This window comes from Capra hircus, chromosome 2, assembly GCF_001704415.2.
Source record: "Capra hircus breed San Clemente chromosome 2, ASM170441v1, whole genome shotgun sequence".
Taxonomy (NCBI): domain Eukaryota; kingdom Metazoa; phylum Chordata; class Mammalia; order Artiodactyla; family Bovidae; genus Capra; species Capra hircus.
The window spans coordinates 19569003-19584460 of record NC_030809.1 but is presented as its reverse complement, the minus strand read 5'-3'; the positions used below and the strand labels follow the sequence as shown (position 1 = coordinate 19584460).

Sequence of the window (15458 nt, the reverse complement as noted above, 5' to 3'; positions counted from 1 at the left end):
TGCTTATCAAGAGTTACTATTTCTTACCTGTGAAACTTCAAAATCTGCTTGTAGGTTTCCAGATGTTAACCCACTTAGGAGGACAATTTCATTTTCTTTTGGCTGTTGGACATTCATGGAGCTTATAAGTTTTGGAAGATCTGGTGAAACACTGACCAACTTCTGTAGAACAAGAATCTTTATTAGTTGAGATAATTTATTTTCACTTCCAAAATACTATCTCAAAATTATTTTACTTGCAAAACTAATATACTCATATAACTATTCATAATATAGATGACTGAATCTACTAAGATTATTACGAAAAGAGATTGTATAAAATTGAAGCATAAAGGTTTAGATTGGGATAGAAAATTTCCTAAACATAAAGATTTAACAATTTTTAGTTTGAAGTTTCCCAAAGTAAACACTTAATGATTTTATTGTGACACCACAGGCATCCATGGTAATTTGGGAATTTTCTTCCCTTTTAAGTCCTTGAATAAGAGACTTGTTGACTAATAATCATGTGTTCTAATGAAGCTAATAATAATAAAATTGCCTGGTAAGTCGCTTCAGTCATGTCTGACTCTGTGCGACCCTGTGGACTGTAGTCTGCCAGGTTCTTCTGTCCATGGGATTCTCCAAGAAGGAATACTGGAGTAGGTTGTCATGCCTTCCTCCAGGGGATCTTCCCAACTCAGAGATCAAACCCGAGTCTCCTATGTCTCCTGCATTGGCAGGTAGGTTCTTTACCACTAGCGCCACCTGGGAAGCCCCCAGTAATAATATTAATAATAAAATAATTACTGGCATTGATTTTTCTGTATATATGAGGTACCATATTAAGGAATGTATGTATGTTACATTGCTACACTCAGTCACTGCAATACCCCAAATGAATTAGGTAGCATTATCACTTTATTTTCACATATAAGTATCCTGAAATCCAGAAAGATGAGATGAACAACCTTATGTAACTAAATCAGCTTATGTACACCCTTAGGCAATAGACAAAGACTGTCTCAAATCAGTCATAAATTTGTTAAATACAGTCTTCTTTTTTTTTTGCTTTGGTCTTTTATTGTGCTCAACATATATACTTATTTTTTTTCATATCAAACAAAATAATGTTTATTTGATACAAAAATCAATCAAAACCTGAGAACACAGAGAATACGAAGAGATTCATATACAACAGGTTAATTAGAAATACACAGCTACATATTTATTTTACACACTCTGAAAAATGTAATTTTCATAATATTACCAAATTTTCATTTCACACATATTTAAAAATTAATATCTGTCATCTATTTGCATATTTAAATACTGCAGTAGCTGTCCCAAAGATCACTGTTGAAACATTTTTGTTTCCATGAAGATCACGTTAATTGGAGAAATAAAAGTGGGAAAAATGCTGTTAAGTTATAATGCATATTTTCTGTATCATAAAGTTTGATGGAAACACACAGTTCTTAAGATGACAGCTTGCTTGTTCCTTCCTGCTCTCTCTGATGGACTTAGCACCACAATTCTATAAAATGAAATTATTTGTATAATTTCTTTTGAAAATCTCTATAGTACTACACAGATGAGGGATATTTGGGGCTCAGTGGAAATCTGTAATAAATAATCTGTATGGACAATTACGTTTGAGAATCTTCAGGTGCAGCACTGTCAAGATAAAAAAGTTACAGGAGTGACTGAGTAATTTCAGATCCACTGTCCCATGGCAATCAAGATGCAAATGGTGTACTATTATACATTAAAGAGTGTTGCACCAAACAGTCAAATCAAACCATCTTCAGCTTTGGGCATGAAATGATAAATCATATCACACTAGCGAACCTTCCCCTTGTACCTACAGGCTCTGGTTCCAAAGGACTGAGTGAGTCTTTAAGTTTTTGGATGTTGTCAAGGATTTACATCAGAAATCTCACAACCTTGGATAAGTCTGGAATATTTATCTCCCATAGAATGCAAAAAATGTGAGTCCCAGATGAGTGTGGGGCTGAGAAACTGAGGTTAGATACAGAACATTTGATGAGAGCAGCAAAAAGGAGCAAGCCAGAGGGAGGGGCTAGCTGGTATCAAGCAGGTTTAGGAAAAACTTTGGAAAAGTCATCACAGAAAGAGTGCTTGAGTGTGTAGAGAGGGGCAGTAGAAAAGTCACTCCTAGGCACTGGGGGTGCAGGAGAAAGAGACTGCTTAGGAAACAGCCTAGTCTACTTGGGAAAGCAATTCTCAAATGTAAGGAGAGCAACCTGTGTAGAAAAATGTCAGGAAGAGGTCAGGGAGATGGGCTGTGATGAAAGCATCTAATTAATGAGTCTCCTACAAAGCATCACTGAGGCAGAGTCATGGTAGGTCTCCCATCAGTGCAGCCAGCCCTTGAAGGCTCCCAGAGTTCAGTTCCCCGAGTTACCTGCTGCAGGCGCTCCGTGCTGCAAGCATCCTTGTTCACATCCAGGTTCACAAAGCAGACCTGGGGAAAGGGCAACAACTGTCAATTAAGTGAAAACCAGGACAGTCCTTTTGAAGAAAGCAGGAATTAGTTGGGCGCAAATGATTCACGAGTCAAGTATTTTCATATGGTTGATCTGGCATAGAAACAGCCGTCTTACCTTCGTGCTTCTGCGTGGGTCTCTAATATCCTACTCATGATTCTCACTGATTACACTGAATGCCCTCTGCCTTTCATGGCCCAGCAAACAAAACAAAACCTCTTTGTGCAGAACCAGTGTAACAGTCTCAACAAAATCTTCAGGTTTTCAGAGGGCTGTTAAATTTCATGAAACAGAAAAAAAGCTTTTAATAGTTGCAAACTCTTTATAATCGCAGCAAATATTTCTTGCTGGTTCTCCCTTTTCTCTTATTTCCTGCTCCCTTTCTCCACCTACTTTTCATATCATGTACTATCAATGGAGTTCTCCATGTCTCATTATTTTAGTTAATTTTTAATGTATTTAATCTTGTTGTAAACTCTGACACTTTTGTAGCTATCTTAAATAAGTGTCTGGATAATAAGAGTGTAAAAACAATAGCTATAAGATTAAATAGTAATTCAGAGCAACAGTCAAAGAATTGTTTTAATTTAAAACCATCACAAGCAGACTTGGAATAACAGACTGGTTCCAAACTAGGAAAGGAGTATGTCAAAACTGTTTATTTCCACCCTGCTTATTGAACTTCTAGGAAGAGTACATCATACGAAATGCAGGGCTGGATGTAGCACAAGCCGGAATCAAGACTGCAGGAAGAAATATCAACAACCTCAGATTTGTAGATGATATCACTCTAATGGCAGATGGTGAAGAGGAAATAAAGAGCATCTTAATGAAGGTGAAAGAGGGAAGTGAAAAAGCTGGCTTAAAATTCAGCATTTAAAAACTAAGATCATGGCATCTGGTCCCATCACTTCATGTCAAATAGATGGGGAGAAAGTGGAAACAGTGACAGATTTCATTTTCTTGGGCTTTAAAATCACTGTGGATGGTGACTGCAGCCATGAAATTAAAAGACACTTGTTCCTTAGAAGAAAAACTACCTAGACAGCATATTGAAAAAGCAGAGACATCACTTTGCTGGCAAAGATCTGTATAGTCAAAGCTATGATATTTACAGCAGTCATGTATGGAAGTGAGAGTTGGACCATAAAGAAGGCTGAGCACCAAAGAATTGATGCTTTTGACCTGTGGTGTTGGAGGAGACTCTTGAGACTCCCTTGAACTGTAAGGAAATAAAAGCTGTCAATCCTAAAGGTAGTCAACCCTGAATATTCATTGGAAGGACTGATGCTGAAGCTGAAGCTTCAATACTTTGGCCACCTGATGTGGAGAGCCAACTCTTTGGAAAAGACCCTGATGCTGGGAAAGATTGAGGGAAAGAGGAGAAGAGGGCTACAGAGGATGAGATGGTTGGATGGCATCACCGACTCAATGGACATGAGCCTGAACAGACTTCAGGAGATACTGAAGGACAGAGAAGCCTGGCGTACTACAGTTCATGGGTTCACAAAGAATTGGGCACGACTTAGCAACTGAACACAGCCATAACCACATCACATTCATTAAAATAAACTACCATGGGTATTACTATATATGAAATGGATAACTAATAAGGACCTACTTAATAGCACAGGGAACTCTACTTGGTGCTCTGTGGTGACCTAAATGGGAAGGAACTCCAAGGAAGAGGGGACATATGTACGTGAGTGGCAGGTTCACTTTGCTATAAAGCAAGAAATTCACACAACGTGGTAGAGCAACTATACTCTAATTAAAAAAAATAAAGGAAGAAAAACAGTAGTACCATAAAAAACTGGATGAGAATATTAATTACCTGAAGAGTTAGTCAGATATTTGGACTTAAGCAGATACCTGAAAGCATATAGGGGTTTCTGATTTCAGTTAGTTGTTTGGGGTCATGCTTTCTTAGAGTCCATCATTTTTCTTTTTGGGGTTGGAAAAGAACCATAAGGGAAAGACTTTGGGAAAGGCCTTAAAAATTAAAATAGTTATATATTGATGAAGTATAAAGCTCACTATTGTTTTAATCCTAATTATTGAGAGATTTCTTCGAGTTTCCTGGGCTCACAATATCATTGCAGTACATTTCTTGGATACAGTATTTGCTTGTTAAGAATAACTTGATGGACATTTGGAATAAGGAAGGGTGTGAAATGCCACCCACACTCTCAATCTTTTGGTTAATAGGGAGGATTTGGGCATGAGACCTTTTGCATACAGAGCAAATGGAAGCATAAAGAATAGGTTCTTCCTGGTTTACAATCTAGAGCAGTTTGAGAATATTCATATAATAACAGTAACTCTGCCCTTGGATAGCTGGTTCAGTATCCATTAGTACTCAGGGACTTTTCATTACAGGCAGCTGGGATGGCAGTTATTGAATTGATTAGACAATTTTTCATTCACCTTAAAGAAAGGTGCATTACCTGGCCCCTGGGCGTCACAAAACTCTATTATCCTATTTTACAATGGAAGAGGGCAAAGCAGAGAGACACAAGAAAAGCATCTATAATAACCATTTCTCTGCCCTCTGATACTGTATTTCGTTTCTGAAGATGAACAGTTTTTAGAATTAATTTTGTGTTACAATGTGAAACTCTGCCTATGTTTGGAGGAGGAAACTCTCCATACTTGCTGGCTGGACTAAGACTGGAACAAAGCAAGACACAAGCCAGTTGCTTGCTTATATTGTATTGAGCCCACACATCTTTCTGGATGTTGGTGGTAGGGGAAGTTTTTAGGGCCTGATATACATACAATTTTGGGAGACATTCCTTTAGAAAAAGAATGATGAAATCGAAAAGTTTAAATTAGATGTGAAAGTGACTATTTATTTAGAAAGAGAAAGGAAATCACAACAAATCTCAAATTTAAAAAGACTGACAAATACCATAAACACAAGAACTTTCTGAAAAATGCTATTTTTATTAATAAACAGCCTGTTACACCTACATAATATTTCCCCCTACAGTGCTGGCTCAATACTCTGATTATCTCTTCATATAAAAGCAGTTTTATAATATCATTTTCTCTAGCAAGAATAGAAAGATAATTCAGCCCCAATACTGTTGATTTTAATTTTTTCAGCTTCACAAACTTATATTGATAACGTCTTGCACATTTTCCAGGTTGTTGTCAAATCCAGTGAGAAATCACTAAATAATTTCTTTCACATATGAGTGGCTATAGGTATATTCATTCATTTTAATACTATTCAAGCTTATGCTCTACAAACTAACATTTGGATAAATTCTCTTTTGATTCCTACTGAAAAAGAAAGACAAGGACATGGTACATTTATAATTTTCAATGCTATGTTACTGAATTTTCCACTGGGGAGAACTTCTGTGTTGTCTAGACACCAATGGAACCCAATCTTGTATTTGTAATTTTACATGTTTGGTGACTAGAGTTCTTCACAGACTAGCTCCTGGTACATAAACCTTGTTTACTATTTTATATTTCTGGTATTGGGGATGGTAGGACATATTCAACTGGAAAACTCTCTCTCATCTGAAATCTTCTTGGTGCAGTTCTGGCTGGGTTACCCTCTGTCCATGACAGGAGCATTCAGGAAGACATTCTTACATTCTTACATGGATGTGATCTCAAACTATATAAACATATCTCAAGGAAATACAAATCCACTCATTTTCTTTTGAGCCAGACCCCACACATTTCTGGGGTCACTCTGATGACCCTCCACATGAGAAGAGGTAAGATGCAGGCAGTCTGAATGGAAAGAGACAACTGCAGTTTAAATATTTTCAATTTGAAAAATCACAAAAACATATAACTTTGTGAATACCTACGAGGGGATCCTATGAACCCGAGGAGCCCTGAATTTGAAGCTTTGATAGTTTTACTGTAAGTGCAGTTCACAGTGAAATGGTCTCTGTGATGGAAATGCTCTTAGGATATGCTCACTCTCTGTGACTGTGGACTGTTTACTTGAGATTCAGCCATCCTCTGATGCTGAACTCTGAGTGGAAAGTGTAAGACAAGCCTCTGTCCAGTAGGACTGGGGAATGGTCGCTATGGAGTGGAGATTGTATAGGTTGTATAGGAGATTGTAAGGGCCCTACACATCCGAGGTTTATGGCTTGGTGCTGGGTGCTGAGAAGACAAACAGATGTTTTTCTCACTCTCAGAAAGTTTTGGTCTGCTGAAGGCTGAATGCATCCCTACAAGGATGACCATGCAGTGTTACAGAAGTAACAGGCACATGTACTGGTGGAGGAAGCTGGGAAAAGGGATTCATCACAAATGGCATCTCTGAGAAGACAGATTTGAGGTGAGCTTGGCAGGCAGGCAGGCAGGACCCATTTAATTAGCAGAAGAGGGAAAATGGTACAAAACAATGAATGGATGGTTTTCCCCTGACCAGCTGTTGAGAAATGAATGATAAGAATCTCTGTATTAAGCACAGGCTGACGAGAAGGAGAAGACAGAGGTTGTGAAATCCAAGGCAAGGAAAACTTTCTAGAGGAACTCCAGAGTCCTTCTTCCTGAACAATAAAAGACTCTGGGAATAATTCAGCAGACCTTTAAAAGATGAATGAAAGGGGAACTCATAACTTTGTGATACACATCCTGTGCAATAAGAACTGGGTTAGAATTAGGTATTTCCATTCCTGCAAGTGAGACTGCTCCCATATTATTACAGGAAGAAACTTAAAACAGGAGGATATTATATAAGGAAACTTGGTAATAGGAAGTTAAAGTTTCTAACAGCTTAGGGTGAGAGTAATGTATGACTAACATTAAAGCCTGGGAGATTATTCATTATGGCTTAATGGGCTGCATGGAGGCTGAGTCTGTATGTCTGAGACATCATCCAATTAGGAATAGGTGTAACTGCTCTGTGTTGACACTTTATCTCAATCTGGAGTGATGTTACTGTTCAGTTCGGTCACTCAGTCATGTCCGACTCTTTGTGACCCCTTGGACTGCAGCACACCAGGCTTCCCTGTCCATCACCAACTCCTGGAGCTTGCTCAAACTCATGTCCATTGAGTAAGTGGTGCCATCCAACCATCTCATCTTCTGTTGCCCCCTTCTCAATCTTTCCCAGCATCAGGGTCTTTTCCAATGAGTCAGCTGTTTACATCAGGTGGCCAGTGTATTGGAGCTTCGGCTTCATTATCAGTCCTTCCAGTGAATATTCAAGACTGATTTCCTTTAGGACTGACTGGATGGATCTCCTCGCAGTTCAAAGGACTCTCACTGAGTTATCTGTCAAATGACTGTATGTGCAAATCCAAATACAGTAAGTCCTCGAAATATAAACTTTAATTTGCAGACCTTCAAAGATGTGAACATGCCATCCATGATGAGAAAAAGAGAGCTACTATCCAGACATCACCGGATCATTTTTTCCAAAAGGTAGATAGATTTGAATCCAGCAAGGAATCAGAACCTGTGTCATTAATGTCAGAGGTGAATGAAATTGCAGTTTGGCCTCCATCTGCTATTGCTGACAACCCCTCATGTCTACCTTCTCCTCACCTTCTCTCCCCCCTCCAGTCAGTAACTCTTCCTGCCTGTTCACTCAATGCCAGCCCTTGCTTACCAGCTGTTGCACTACACTACTGTGCTTTATTTTTTTGTATTTCATTTTTGTGTACTATTTGTGTGAGAAGTATTATAAACCTACTATTGTACAGTACTATATAGTCAACTGTGTTAGTTGGGCACCTAGGCTAACTTTGTTGGACTTACAAACAAAGGGGACTTAGAAATGTGCTCTTGGAATGGAACTTGTTTTTTTGTAGGAGGCTTACTGTATGTCAAGTGATATGGGGAAAATTTTTTTTAAATTTATTTAATTAGAGGCTAATTATTTTATAATATTATGGTAGTTTTTGCCATACATTGACATGAAATAAAGTATTGGTGTTTACTTAATTACCTTTGTTCTTGAGCACAGTTTATTTCCTTCAGCCTGGACTATTCATTCATGAGGTCAGAGTCTGGTCATCACTGTATTCTTAAGTGCTTACAATAGCCTGGCATTTCACAGATGCTCAGTGAATCCTTGTTGATAAATGTATATGTGTGAAGTGAAAGTAGTGTCACAGGTGATAGGTGTAATAATCATCAATTTAACTAAATATTTCCCTTATTTTCTGCATAGTTCACTTCTAACAAGAATGTAAGAAATTAAATACAGAAGTTATAGGATGATTAACTGTGCTAATATGAATTAGGCTGTTGATATTGCTTAAAGTACTTAAAAATTGGCTTCTTTATCCCTTAATAAGGATTTGCTAAAAAAGAAAAACAGGCAAAAAGTTGAGAACCATAATCAGTTCAGTTCAGTTGCTCAGTTGTGTCTGACTCTTTGCAACCCCGTGAATTGCAGCACGCCAGGCCTCCCTGTCCATCACCAACTCCCGGAGTTCACTCAGGCTCACGGCCATCGAGTCCGTGATGCCATCCAGCCATCTCATCCTCTGTCGTCCCCTTCTCCTCCTGCCCCCAATCCCTCCCAGCATCAGAGTCTTTTCCAATGAGTCAACTCTTTGCATGAGGTGGCCAAAGTACTGGAGCTTCAGCTTTAGCATCATTCCTTCCAAAGAAATCCCAGGGTTGATCTTCAGAATGGACTGGTTGGATCTCCTCGCAGTCCAATGGACTCTCAAGAGTCTTCTGCAACACCTACTTCAAAAGCATCAATTCTTCGGCACTCAGCCTTCTTCACAGTCCAACTCTCACATCCATACATGACCACAGGAAAAACCAGAGCCTTGAATAGATGGACCTTAGTCAGCAAAGTAATGTCTCTGCTTTTGAATCATAAGAAATACACATAAAAGGTACTAGCCTTTTTTTGGACTCAAGGCTCCTTGTTCTTCACATAAAATGCATTCCACATTGTGTCTACATTTGTCCTTGTTTAGAGCATCTGCAGATACATTCAGTTAAAGCAGATGGAAACACAGTATCATCATCAGGAGAACACAAACAACTTTTCTTGCTAATTTTATGGTTGTGCATAACTTTTAAATTCAAAGGTTCTCTTCTGTCATTATTATGGTTTTAAAATGAAACATTGTAGGAATAAGTATCACAGAAAATTATGTCACTTTATGATTTTGACTTTTAAATAATCTAATAAAGTATTCTTCAAAGGTACTCACACGTAGTAAACAGCTGCCGTCTATGGAGTTGCACAGAGTCAGACACGACTGAAGCAACTTAGCAGCAGCAGCAGCAGCAGCAGCAGGCGATATACTGTTTTCTCTGGATTATTAAGTCAAGCATTTTACCTATAAGTCTACTTTCATAAATGGAGGATGTAGGCATGTAAAAATAAAATTTTACTATATTTTATTAGATAGTGATATAAGTTATTTGGATGAAAGCTACTATGAGAAAAGTTTAACCTTAAACTATATTAAGATAAGAAAATATAAATAATTTTAAGCAGATTGTAATTCATAACATGTGAAGTCAAGTAGGCAGATGATACCACTCTAATGGCAGAAAGTGAAGAGGAACTAAAGAGTCTTTTAATGAGGGTGAAGGAGGAGAGTGAATGAGCCAGCTTAAGACTAAATATTAAAAAATACTAAGATCATAGCATCTGGCCCCATTCAGTTCAGTTCAGTTCAGTAGCTCTGTCGTCTCCAACTCTTTGCGACCCCATGAATTGCAGTACGCCAGGCCTCCCTGTCCATCACCAACTCCTGGAGTTCACCCAAACTCATGTCCATCGAGTTGATGATGCCATCCAGCCATCTCATCCTCTGTCGTCCCCTTCTCCTCCTGCCCCAAATTCCTCCCAGCATCAGAGTCTTTTCCAATGAATCAACTCTTTGCATGAGGTGGCCAAAGTATTGGAGTTTCAGCTTTAGCATCAGTCCTTCCAGTGAATACTTAGGACTGGTTTCCTTTAGAATGGACTGGTTGGATCTCCTTGCAGTCCAAGGGACTCTCAAGAGTCTTCTCCAAAACCACAGTTCAAAAGCATCAATTCTTTGGTGCTCCAGCTTTCTTCACAGTCCAACTCTCACATCCATACATGACCACAGGAAAAACCATAGCCTTGACTAGATGGACCTTTGTTGGCAAAGTAATGTCTCTGCTTTTGAATATGCTATCTAGGCTGGTGATAACTTTCCTTCCAAGGAGTAAGCGCTTTTAATTTCATGGCTGCAATCACCATCTGCAGTGATTTTGGAGCCCCCCAAAATAAAGTCTGACACTGTTTCTACTGTTTCCCCATCTATTTCCCATGAAGTGATGGGACCAGATGCCATGATCTTCATTTTCTGAATGTTGAGCTTTAAGCCAACTTTTTCGCTCTCCTCTTTCACTTTCATCAACAGGCTTTTTAGCTCCTCTTCACTTTCTGCCATAAGGGAGGTGTCATCTGCATATCTGAGGTGATTGATATTCCTCCCGGCAATCTTGATTCCAGCTTGTACTTCTTCCAGCCCAGCATTTCTCATGATGTACTCTGCATAAAAGTTAAATGAGCAGGGTGCCAATATACAGCCTTGACGTACTCCTTTTCCAATTTGGAACCAGTTTGTTGTTCCATGTCCAGTTCTAACTGTTGCTTCTTGACCTGCATATAGATTTCTCAAGAGGCAGGTTAGGTGGTCTGGTATTCCTATCTCTTGAAGAATTTTTCACAGTTTCTTGTGATCCACATAGTCAAAGGCTTTGGCATAGTCAATAAAGCAGAAATAGATATTTTTGTGGAACTCTCTTGCTTTTTTGATGATCCAGCAGATATTGGCAATTTGATCTCTGCTTCCTCTGGCTTTTTTAAAACCAGCTTGAACATCTGGATGTTCTGCATGGCAAATAGAAGGAGAAAATGTGGAACTAGTGACCAATTTCCTCTTCTTGGGCTCCAAAATCACTGAGGATGATGACTGCAGCCATGAAATCAGAAGACGATTGCTTCTTGGCAGGAAAGCGATGACAAACCTAGGCAGTGTGTTGAAAGCAGAGACGTGCCTCTGCCAACAAATGTCCCTATAGTTAAGGCTATGGTCTTCCCAGTGATCATGCACAGCTGTGACAGCTGGACTGTAAAGAAGGCAGAAGTCAAAGAATAGATGCTTTTGAAATGTAGTGCTGGATAAGACTCCTGAAAGTCCTTTGGACAGCTAGGAGATCAAACCAGTTAATCTTAAGGGAATTCAACCCTGAATATTCACTGGAAGGACTGATGCTGAAGCTGAAGCTCCAGTATTTTGGTCACCTGATATGAACAGACGACTTACTGAAAAAGTCCCTGATACTGGGTAAGACTGAGTGCAGAAGGAGAAGAGGGTGTCAGAGTATGAGATGGCTGGATGGCATCCCTGATGTGATGAACATGAACTTGGGCAAACTTTGGGAGATGGTGAGGGAGATGGAGGCCTTGTGTGTTGCAGTCTATGGGTTGCAAAGAGTTGGACACAAAACAACTACAAAGAAACAATCCATAACAACTTTTCTAAGTTGAGTGATTGTGATTGATTGAAGTTGCTCAGTCGTGTCCGATTCTTTGCGACCCCATGGACTATAGCCTACATGGCTCCTCTAATAAAGAGTGAAAAAGTTGGCTTAAAGCTCAACATTCAGAAAACTAAGATCAAGGCATCTGGTCCCATCACTTCATGGGAAATAGATGGGGAAACAGTGAAAACAGTGTCAGACTTTATTTTTGGGGGCTCCAAAATCACTGCAGATGGTGATTGCAGCCATGAAATTAAAAGACGCTTACTACTTGGAAGGAAAGTTTTGACCAACCTAGATAGCATATTCAAAAGCAGAGACATTACTTTGCCAACAAAGGTCCGTCTAGTCAAGGCTATGGTTTTTCCCATGGTCATGTATGGATGTGAGAGTTGGACTGTGAAGAAAGCTGAGCACCAAAGAATTGATGCTTTTGAATTGTGGTGTTGGAGGAGACTCTTGAGAGTCCCTTGGACTGCAAGGAGATCCAACCAGTCCATTCTAAAGGAGATCGGTCCTGGGTGTTCTTTGGAAGGACTGATGCTAAAGCTGAAACTCCAATACTTTGGCCACCTCATGCAAAGAGTTGACTCATTGGAAAAGACTCTGATGCTGGGAGGGATTGGGGGCAGGAGGAGAAGGGGACGACAGAGGATGAGATGGCTGGATGGCATCACCGACTTGATGGACATGGGTTTGAGTGAACTCCGGGAGTTGGTGATGGACAGAGAGGCCTGGTATGCTGCAGTTCATGGGGTCGCAAAGAGCTGGACACGACTGAGCGACTGAACTGAACTGAACTGAATAAATAGTTTTATTTCAGTGCAAATTAAGTCAGATAAAAACAATACTAATGTGTGAAGTAAAGAATTCAGATTTCAGTCTTTGAACTGATCCACTGTATGTGGACAGTTTTATTTTTTCATGTATTCATTTTAGTCAACATTTTGGATTGTTCAGATAGTCAAATGGAACAGTTGAGAAATGCCAGTACATAATGCACCCACTATAAGGAAATCGCTGTGCAAGAGGATATATGACAAGTGAGTTTTAGCCCAGAATGTGGGAACTCTGCTTTTCTTTCCTGGATATGTTTTCATCTCTCCTGAAGTCAGCTAAAATCTATTTCTATTCTTATGGAGATTCTGCTTAGAAAATGTTAACAAAGATCATGATGTCAAATTGCTTTTGAAATCTGGGCATTTGAATGTGTACTATGACCAAATATATACTTAGGCTTTATCTTAGACGAAACCCAATTCCTTTTTTCTGCAGCTTCTAACAATACAGCCATCTGGCCATGTGGTGATGAGAGGATCTCTTAATTTGGTGGTTTAAAATGCTGATCAACAAATCTTTCAAAATAAAAATTGCCTCCTCTCTTCCTCAAACAAGACTTCTGCTAGATTCAGTATCCAGGACCACGGTTACCTTTTAAAGAAGGTGCCTTTTCCCCTGGTTAGTCCTTTCGGTTGATGATAACTAAAATGGAAATTTATATATCAATGTTGTCAAGCCACAGAGCTGTCAGACATTCTAGAACATACTTGACTGTTTGGAATGACACTGCACGTGTATTCAGTTATTGTTTTGAAATGATTACAGCAATCATGCAAAATAAAATAAGAAGTTTTATTTACACTTGAGACTGTCAAATTTTCCTTTATTTTCATTGTCATTTTTTTTTTTTTAATAACTTTGAAAGCTGTTGGGGGATAGCTATTCAAGTAAAGGGCATAGACTTCCAAGCAATGACAGGCATTTTAACTAGCCATACGTTAGGCCAATTTTATTGCTAACCTAAAAAATAAATGAAAAATAAGGATGCTACTCTAGAGTAATTATTCATTGTCCCAAAATTTTTGTTGTTTTAAAGACAATTCTTTTGGAGTATGAGGATAAATTTAAATATAATGTCTGATATACATTTACCAGATAAAGAAGACATGATATTTATTTTAGATTTCCACTTAAAATATATGTTTTACTGAGATATAAATGGATATGACTTATCCATGTAGAATGCATGCTTCTATGGTTTTTATATATTCACAGAGTCATGCAATCATCACCACAGTAAATTTTAGAATATTTTTACCATCCACGAAAGGAAATGTACTATTAGCAGTCAATCTTTATTTCTCCCCAGGTACCCTCTCTCTAGCCCTATACAATCACTCATATACTTTATATCTCTACATATTTGCCTGTTTCGGACATTTCAGTTCAGTTCAGTTTAGTCACTCAGTCGTGTCCGACTCTTTGTGACCCCATGAATCGCAGCACTCCAGGCCTCCCTGTCCATCACCAACTCCCAGAGTTCACTCAGACTCACGGCCATCGAGTCAGTGATGCCATCCAGCCATCTCATCCTCTGTCGTCCCCTTCTCTTCCTGCCCCCAATCCCTCCCAGCATCAGAGTCTTTTCCAATGAGTCAACTCTTCACATGAGGTGGCCAAAGTACTGGAGTTTCAGCTTCAGCATCATTCCTTCCAAAGAAATTGCAGGGTTGATCTCCTTCAGAATGTATTGGTTGGATCACCTTGCAGTCCAAGGGACTCTCAAGAGTCTTCTCCAACACCACAGTTCAAAAGCATCAATTCTTTGGTGCTCAGCTTTCTTCATAGTCCAACTCTCACATCCATACATGACCACTGGAAAAACCATAGCCTTGACTAGATGGACCTTTTTTGGCAAAGTAATATCTCTGCTTTTCAATATGCTATCTAGGTTGGTCATCACTTTTCTTCCAAGGAGTAATCATCTTTAAATTTAATGGCTGCAGTCACCATCTGCAGTGATTTGGCAGCCCCCCAAAATAAAGTCTGACACTGTTTCCACTGTTTTCCCATCTATTTCCCATGAAGTGATGGGACCAGATGCCATGATCTTCGTTTTCTGAATGTTGAGTTTTAAACCAACTTTTTCACTCTCCTCTTTCACTTTCATCAAGAGGCTTTTTAGTTCCTCTTTACTTTCTGCCATAAGGGTGGTGTCATCTGCATATCTGAGGTTATTGATATTCCTCCCAGCAGTCTTGATTCCAGCTTGTACTTCTTCCAGCCCAGCGTTTCTCATGATGTACTCTGCATATATAAGTTAAATATGCAGGGTGACAATACACAGCTGTGACGTACTTCTTTCCCTATTTGGAACCAGTCTGTTGTTCCATGTCCAGTTCTAACTGTTGCTTCCTGACCTGCATATAGGTTTCTCAAGAGGCAGGTCAGGTGGTCTAGTATTCCCATCTCTTTCAGAATTTTCCACAGTTTCTTGTGATCCACATAGTCAAAGGCTTTGGCATAGTCAATAAAGCAGAAACAGATGTTTTTCTAGAATGCTCTTGCTTTTTCAATGATCCAGCAGATGTTAGAAATTTGATCTCTGGTTCCTCTGCCTTTTCTAAAACCAGCTTGAACATCTGGAAGTTCACGGTTCACGTATTGCTGAAGCCTGGCTTGGAGAATTTTGAGCATTACTTTACTAGC

The 15458-nt window shown here is 39.2% G+C and overlaps 1 protein-coding gene across 3 annotated transcripts in view; it reads right to left on the bottom strand.

Moving 5' to 3' along the window:
* SPHKAP (SPHK1 interactor, AKAP domain containing) overlaps nucleotides 1-15458 on the bottom strand; it is a 193198-nt gene that overhangs the window by 39924 nt on the left and 137816 nt on the right. For 2 of the 3 annotated variants that reach the window (XM_013973104.2, XM_018058678.1), the window contains exons 4-5: nucleotides 2408-2467; nucleotides 28-162 (exon numbers count right to left, since the gene is read on the bottom strand). In XM_013973104.2, the coding sequence (XP_013828558.2) occupies nucleotides 28-162; nucleotides 2408-2467 (195 nt within the window). The remainder of the gene's footprint in view (nucleotides 1-27; nucleotides 163-2407; nucleotides 2468-15458) is intronic. The other variant, XM_013973111.2, reaches the window with a different exon arrangement.